The following is a 9,236-nucleotide window of genomic DNA, read 5'->3' on the forward strand; positions in this document are numbered from 1 at the left end:
ATACATAAACATACATACATACATACATACTCTACATACATACATACATACATACATACATACATACATACATACATACATACATACATACATACAACATACATACATACATACAACATACATACATAACATACATACATACATACATACAATACATACATACATACATACAATACATACATACATACATACATACAACATACATACATACATACATACATACACTACAAATACATACATACATACATCATACATACATACATACATACATACATACACATACATACATACATACATACTACATACATACATACATACAACATACATACATACATACATACATACATACATACATACATACATACATACATACATACATACCATACATACATACATACAATACATACACATACATACATACATACATACATACCATACTACATACACATACCATACATACATAACATACTAATCATACATACATACATACATACATACATACATACATCTACATCCCATACATACATACATACATACATACATATACATACATACATACTACATACATACAACATACATACATACATACATACATACACATACATACATACATACATACATACATACATACATACATACATACATACATACATACATACTCATACATACATTACATACATACATACTACTAACATACATACATACAATATTGTTTGTACCACGCTATTCTCTCCTGTCTATCTCTCTCTCTCTTTATTAACTATCTATCTATCGATCTATCCTCTCTCTCTCTCTTCTCTCTCTCTCTCTCTCTCTCTCTCCACACACACACACACACACACACTGTGTGTGTCAACGCCTTATGTGTAATTATTTAGGTGACTGATAACTCAAATGTTAAAGGTTTCGTTGTTTTATTGAATATCAAAGTTGGCCTCAAACAATGGGGAAAAATTCTACAAAACAAACCAAATTTAAATTATCATTTAACCGTAACTCGCTTTTGTTAATCTCACTCATATACACGTAGAGTCCCAGTGTAAAGTTGTGTCTAACAACAAACAGTCATGAATCTAAGTGACGGTTACAATCACTGGTTACTGGTGGGAGTAATTGATCAATAGGGATTGTCTATAAATACAAACGTATGGCTTCAAAGAATGCGAAACACCGGTCTCACAGGACGATTCGTGAATATGAAATGTGTATAATCGGGACAAAATTTCATGACTGTGTATAGAGAATATTTTATCCTTTCCGTTTGAAAATGGGTCTCCGATAACATGGGCACTTTTGGTAAATTCTTGGCCCAATTTAAAGAGTTGTGTTGTTAAAATTAAATAGAATAAAAGTAAAATCTTGATGAGGAAGTATAGAATCAAAACAAACAAAATAAAAGAAAACTTATATAGGGCAATATCCACTAAACGTGCTCAAAGCGCTTTACAAAGGGCCCTAGAGCAACAGAAAAACTTAACGTGTAGAACAAGACATGACGTCTGTTAGGCGATATTACATTTTTTTTCCTACAGACAACGCTGTTATAAGGTCAGGTACCCATTTTGCACCCGAGTACGATGAGAATGTGTAAAGAGCCTTTTTTCCAAGGACTCAATGTTAATTTAGCATTACTCTCTGTCACGTTCCTGTAGAACGACCTTAAGTCTCAATGAGAAACTAGGTTAAGGAGCCCATGATTTGTTTATTTTCAAACCTGTTGTTGTTAAGATATTATCTTGTGGTGACAACCCCTCTCGGTTGTCCAATGAAAATTACTCACCATGATATAATATAAACCCATGGCAGGCCGCAATGCGTCACTTACTATTCTTGATCGCACAATGCAGGGTTGGTTGTGTGAGTAACATTTGGGGCCGGTGTAGCACGCCAGAATGACTCTATCGCCAAAAAGACTCTAGAGTTAAATCGGCGTACGCGAGACAGACTCTAGAGTGTGCCTCGCGTACGCTAATTTAACTGTGGTACACCGGAAAATAGCAATGCATAGTGCAGGTTACTGTATTATGTGAATGGGACTTTCGAACGAGTGACCATCAAATCACAGTATAGAATAGGCCGATCTACACTGTGTATGTCCGCAAACGGGTGACCCAAAAAAGTCATAGCATAGAAAATATCCATCGAAGAAATGTCAGTCTGATCAAAGAGTGACTATTATAATCATAGACCAGAGAAGATCGATCTGTTTCTATGTGTATGAGTCCCAATAAAGTATAACACACCCAAAACTGTGTTATCAAATACTCAAGGCTGGCCAGTTGTATTGCCCTGTTCGGTGAAAATTAAAAGAGACGTTTGTTAGTTGTAATATCACATGGAGTGTGATAATCATTGGTGCCTTGTAACTTGTTAGGTCAAATCTCTATCCAGACACAAAAGGATAGTGTGTGAAGTCTTGTTGTGTGTGAGTGACGTATCTACGTTTGAGAAGCACGGCCGTTCTCCATATGTGACCCCTCGTCTCAAAACGGTATTATGTTAGGATGGACCAGATTCTAAAAAGTCAAATTATAGTTACAATGGTCAAAAATAAGAAACGTTGGTATTAAGCACAGTAAAATATGATATTCCTTCTTCTCTATAAAGAACATAAACTCAACTTAAACATGATATTTCTGGCTACAAATTCCATTTTCAGCACCTTAATCATCCCGACTTAATACCGTTTTGAGACGAGGGGTCACATATTTGCTGAGTCTTCTTCACGAGAAGCCAGACCAACGCCCAGGGGCACTCATTGTTATTGATATCATTTTATTTTCTATAAACTTATTAGCCATTAATAAAGCAAGTAGAGTCATTTGGTTTGTAGTAAATTGAAAATAGAGTGACTTGGCTTTGGAAAGGTGTTTGAACCGATTGAACCTTTCATAGTTTTGTGTATTGGTCCATTTTATTTACGGATGGCAATGTTGCGAGTGTCTTAGCCAAGCGCACAGCATAATCTCTATTTATAATCCATCGTCTCAAAACGATAGTATCTATGTCGGAATGAAAAACAAAAAGAAAATTGAGGATTTTTTTAAAAAGTCAAAATGCACAGAATTAGAAAAGTTAAATATATTGAAACTTTTAAAGCCCACACTCTTTAACGACAATATTTACCACATTTTTAACGTTTCCGATGGTTCAGAAGTTCAGATTTGTGAATTTAGTTGTTAAAACATGGTTTTATATATATATATTTATATATATATATATATATATATATATATATGTATTAATACCGGATAGGGAGACTTTTGGTACCCCTATTAGTTCATTTTACAGTACTTTACCAATAGGGAGACCAAAATCCGGTCCCCCTATTGATTTGACCTCTAGCACATTCACTTTTCTATTTTTAGTTTAAGGTTGTCAACCCAACCGTCAAGGATATATAATTGTAAATCATAGTATTGAAGTTATTTGTTAAACACCACAGTAAGAAGAGTTATGCCTAAATTTTCACGTTGGTCAATAAGGTGACCGCCTGAAAAAAGTACAATAGGGGTACCAGTGTTTTCATCGATATATTTCAATAGTGAGGCAATATATCTTTCCGAAATTTTCTCTAAAATTCTAGAGCATTATATGGATTTTTATAGTAATGAAAACCTAATATAAAATTGTGTGAAAGTTGATGAACTGAGGAATGAACAAGATATACGAATTATAATCTATTTTTAGAAACAGATTTATCGAATCTTGGTCCGGATTCTTATCTTGGTGACAAGAGACAAGCAAACATAGTAACTCTTTTTTTCGTGAAACGTATGTTTAGTCAATTTCGCGCATAAAGAGGCACTCGGCACTCACTCACTCTGCAAGTCGGTAGTAGGTGGTTATCAGTTATCAGCTCGGCCTTTAGTTCTTAGTCAAACGCTTCATCAAACCCATTATTGAGTAGCATGTTGATGCCTGATGCCAGTTGAAGCCATCTCGACGTCGTGAAATGGAGCATCTTCTGTCATAGCAGTAGAATCGTCAGATGCCGCATTTAAATCCTCCATTCCAGGCGTTGCTGTTGCCATATCGATCTTCTAAATGATTTGGTCTAGACGTCAAGTTGACCCGTTCTATGTCTGAAGAGATTTTAAAGTGCAATACCTAACATTATAACTTGATCTACAAAAGAGTCTTTTTAAATGAACCGCTGTGTTTCTATATTTTTCAAGAACCAAGGATATCTGATAACCACTGACTACTGACTTACAAAGAGAGTGGCCGACGGACGTCCTCTCTATAGCCGCAAGTATTTTTTCGTCACTTGCTGAGTTCCAAACTAGACGTCTATGGCATCGTGGGGTAAATTGATGCTGGAGGCATCATTGAAGAGACACCGAGATAATTATAATGGTAAGTTATTGGCCATTCTTATTACATCACAGTTGATTTAAGATTTTCAATAGGGTAGACATCACACACCGATTGATGATTGTCACTTGTCAGTCAGTCATTTGGAAGTGGAGTCAGATAATTCGGGAACTTCTGTAGACTGTAGATTCACACTAGTGAGTAAGATCTGTCGTTTACTACTAATACTACTACTACTACCACTACTACTTTTAGTTTTAGCGCTATCCAACTCAACACTTCTCGTGTTTATTTTATTTTGGCAAAACTAGAATGGATTTTTGAAAAGAATATAAAATAATTTAAACTTAAACCTGTCTTTGCATCTTGCTTTATGCATACAGTATGCCATATCACAGCCATCACAAAATCATAGTTTAATGTTGAGAATATGCTATTTCTTTTGTAACTTCAGATCAGAGAGATTTGAGCTTTAAAAATCCTGAAAAATGTCTTGCTGTCAATCCAGACAACCCTTTTGATGTGATCTATGATGTTAATGGTAAGAATGTAATTTGATGAGGAAATGAATAACATTTAGGTACACATAGTTTGCTTTTTTTTTTATTTTTTGAGTCATGATGTGTAATACTATTACAGTCCACTCCGGATAATTGCAACTCATTTAATCGCAACTTTCGGTTAATCACAATATTTCCTAAGCAATGGAAATAATTCTATATAAAAGTCACTGGTTAATTGCAACAAACTTCGGTTTTTTAAAAAGTGGTAAATTCAAGAAATCAAACAGTATATCATGATTAAATTTCATCATGGATGAAATCGTGACAGGTTGAAGAATCGAGAGTGAGCAGGATTTAATGCTACAGTAGTGTGTCACCACTCTGTTAGAGTCGAAAGAGGGCGGGGCTCTGCAGTATGGGTTTGTGACGTCATCGGTGGCCATTAAATAGAAGAGGGGTGGGGCTGGTCATAATCTTGACAACAGGTTATAAATGACAGTTATAAAGAGAGACTGAGCGATATCCTTTGTTTTAGGATTAACAACTGTGCATTGTGACCAATGAGTTTGGTGAGAGCTTATTGTCTCTCATTAAGGCTAATCTCTTTAACTCTGACAAATGTTGAATTGTTGAGAAAAAAGATTGAAACTTCTTCCAATCTGAATAAGATATCGGCTTGCTTCATAGCTGCTTTTGGTTGACAAATCTACACGGGGCTGCCATATGGTTTTTGTTTCAATCAAATTGCTCTATATGTGGTTGACTAAGAATATTATTTACTGGTTTGAGTTGACAATAAATGTGTAAAATGTTGAAATAGTGGACAGGAAACTGAATTTCGGTTAATCCCAACATTTTCGATGATCCCAAGGTATTGCGATTATCCTAAGTGGACTGTACCTGAATCTTGAACGAAAAACTATCATATGGATATGATTATAGACAGATTGGTTTCTGGAATTATATTTCCGTCCTCCCTTGCCAACTCTGACGTTCTTGAAATTTAAAAGAAAATAGCCAGAAGGTTTCGGACTTAATTTTCTTTTTTTTCCAAAGGACAATAGTCATAAGGTAAATAATTTTAAAAAAATCCTTTTACAGCATAAGATGGCATGATTTTTTGTTTAAGAGTTTAGAGAAAAACTTGCACATGATAGTCTTCAGCTTTTTTTTGTTGTTTTTATTTTCTATATAGACTCCAACTCAGAGCCTGAAAGTGATGCAGAACAAAGTTCCATATCACATGATTCATTTGTGGTAAGTATGTACATTAAAATAAAATCATAACATTTGTATAGCGTTTATCCACAGTTGGCACCATGCTCAAAATGCTTCACATCACCATATTTTGTGGTGGACAAAACACATTTGCCACAAAAGATGAGACCTGCAGTCTGTTAGGCGCAATACAATATTTCAGGACAAGGACAACACTGTTTTACACCAGTGAGATCTCCTAGTTTTTTGTTGTTAAAAATTTTTCTTTGCAGTGGACTTCGCCAACAATAACACTATTTTAAACCTTCCTCGTTATATTTTGAAGTGATATTCATTGATGAGCCATTCACATTTGAAGTCGTTTGTTTTTTATTTGACAAAATGTGAAAATGATGCGTTTCCAGGAAAAATTAAAATAGCTTCTGTTGGGATTATACTTTTGATCTCGCATTTTGTCCAAATTCTCTTGCATCGTAATGTTTATCAACTTTTTTTGTTAACTATATTGCAGTTGCAAGGTTAGGAAGTTCATATTGTTGCAATGACAACCGTTTATATGTCCAGAATCGTAGTGATATAAAAAATTGTTTTGTAGTTGTTGGTCCTGGTGTAGGATTTAAAGAGTTGGTTAAAAACGGTTTACTGAAACCCTGGTTGGTGTATCTATATTTATCCAAGCACAGTTGAACATATTAAATACTTAGACAATATGTCTGCCTTTCTCAACTCTTTTTTATTATACTTGCATTATTAACCAGCTAATTGTTTAGTTGGATTATTAAACAATGGCTCTTCATGTTTATTGTCAACATGAATAAATTGATTGATCTGTCATCTTTTCCACAAAATATACAGGGTCCCGATTTTGTTGCTGACTCCGAGTCTGATTCCTCTACGTACTCTGTGAGGTACCCAATGCTGAGTACATCATTGTCTCTGGAACCTAGTGCTCATTCCCCAACTCAGTCAGAGCCTCATCCACAACTATCACAGACTGAACCTCGTTGCCAGTCTGGGACCCAGGTTCAACCCGAATGCTATACACTTGCAAACCAACGTGTTACGTGCAATGGTGAGTCATTTTTTTGTCATTCTTCTCCTTTGATATTTGTGGGATCAATTTTAATTTACCCATTCCTTTTAAAAGAAAAACTTCCACCCCCTCCATGGTGCTGCATTTGTGTTATTGCATTTTTTTCTGTTTTGGCAGTGCTGCGTCGCAAAATACGCTACCATTTACATAACAAGCACAAATCCAAATTTGATAGGGTGGACATCTTAGAATCTGAAACCCCAATGTGTGAGTGATATCAGTGAAACCAGCCATAAAAATGTTCATGTTTATTTTATTGGGGGTTTTTTTGTCTGTAATAGACTTAAATTGCTTGTATTGTAAGTGTTAAAATGTTTTTTTTTGTTACAACCCATCTATATATTAAAACTGTTTCTTTGTATTTCTATGATGCTTAAGGCTTTTTTTCACAGACCAGCTGGAAACTTAACGAGAATCAGAGTAGATAACATTTTTATTAATCTTGCAACCTAAACAGTATATGATGATTGGGAGCATTTAAAGAAAAGCACATTTTCTTTTTAATTTGTCGGTACTAAAATTATACTTTGATAATGTCTGCTGTGCTACAAACCCTTTTGACTTCCAGGTTCAATATTTTTCTTTATTCTAAAATTCTTGGGTGTCCTTTCAATGACAACTGAGATCATTAAAATTCAGCTCACAACATGATGTGTGTAGATTTGATGAAAACATATGTTCGAGTTGAGAAGCAGTGTTCACGAACTTGCTGATCGTTTTTACTAGCATTTATTTTCCTAACTTACCTGTGTCAATTAACAAAGGCAAGACTCAAATATTTTCTATCTGAACAGTGTGTTTGTTATTGAAATATTTCCGGCATATACATGTCATATTTCATTCCCACAAAATATAAATCAGGATTAAGTTGTCTGGGCATCAGCATCGTTCAGGCAGTTGGGGGGAAGTCTTTAAGGAATTAATGAAGCCGATGCTCAACCGCTCTGGAGGACGTTTGATTGATGTCGGCTGTTTGTTCTGCCAGCCGGTGATGTTTTTCTCACTCCCTCAATGACAAAGAAAGTCATTGTTATGACTATGAACTATAGTCTATTATTACTTTTGTTACTATATTAATTGTTACTTATTGCCGCTACTGTTATTATTATTATTATTATTATTATTATTATTATTATTATTATTATTATTATTATTATTATTATGATATTGCCTTCATTGCATTCTATTACTATTATTGATATAATTAATTTCTGATTGTTGTAAATAATTTATGTGAATTGAATTTTGTCGATTGGCCAAGGGCCTACAATAAACTTAAATGAAATGTTAGTCTTTGGATAGGACTTGGGTCTATTCTTGATTGCTTTTCCGCCTGGGTCGAGTGAAGCATTTGGAGTAAATTTTGTTGCTCAACGTAAAAAACATGACGCTTACCATTCCGCTGATACTGATCCCTCCAAGGGGTGGTTGGGGAAAAACCTAAAATTCTTTTGACATTCTGTCTGATTTTTCGCTGAAACAACAAAGGACAATCTATGTATTCAGATGAGACTTCAATGTGTTACTATTCCGATTTATGTTCATTTTTGATTATAATGAAGAGGGAACCCTGAACCCAGTGAAGTGAGTGGATTGATCTATTTATTTCTATTTCAAAACAAAAATATGGCGTCTTTTCACTGGATTTGTTATGTGGCAGAGGTCTCCACAAATCTAACATACCTCTTCCAAAGGAATAGATGGTAGAAAAGTATATAACAAGAAGGAATTATGACAGTTACTTGTCCAGGCCTTAAATATTTGGAATGCTATTCCTCTCTATCGCTGTCATGTAGCTGATGTGCATACGATCTGTCTATTGATTTATTTTCATAGTTCATAGCATGATGTGCTTTATTTTCTTCTTTTTTTTTCCAGAGAAATACAAAACCAAGGAGACCCGTCCATACTGGGACAGTTCAACAAAAACTCCAAGGCGTGGGAAACACAAAAATGGACGAAGTTACGAGGCCATGAAACAGCCTGTAAAGGAAAGGGATAGAACAATGGAAATCCAAGAAAAAGGGCTTTTTTTTTATTAAAAAAGAACAATTCAATGTTATGCGTGAAAAGGGGCACAAGGGCACTTTAAATTGTTAGTGTGT

General features: G+C 34.8%; 1 protein-coding gene across 1 annotated transcript in view; it reads left to right on the forward strand.

Moving 5' to 3' along the window:
- The first annotated feature begins 3,816 nt into the window (after positions 1 to 3,816).
- The window catches only part of LOC144971891 (uncharacterized), a 10,050-nt gene continuing 4,630 nt past the window's right edge, over positions 3,817 to 9,236 (forward strand). The window contains exons 1-5 of the mRNA XM_078912964.1: positions 3,817 to 4,359; positions 4,772 to 4,858; positions 6,016 to 6,077; positions 6,894 to 7,110; positions 9,010 to 9,116. Of these exons, the coding sequence (XP_078769090.1) occupies positions 4,296 to 4,359; positions 4,772 to 4,858; positions 6,016 to 6,077; positions 6,894 to 7,110; positions 9,010 to 9,116 (537 nt within the window). The 5' untranslated portion in view covers positions 3,817 to 4,295. The remainder of the gene's footprint in view (positions 4,360 to 4,771; positions 4,859 to 6,015; positions 6,078 to 6,893; positions 7,111 to 9,009; positions 9,117 to 9,236) is intronic.

This window comes from Berghia stephanieae, chromosome 4, assembly GCF_034508935.2.
Source record: "Berghia stephanieae isolate SIO BIC M18660-M18661 chromosome 4, UCSD_Bste_1.3, whole genome shotgun sequence".
Classification (NCBI taxonomy): Eukaryota; Metazoa; Mollusca; class Gastropoda; order Nudibranchia; family Aeolidiidae; genus Berghia; species Berghia stephanieae.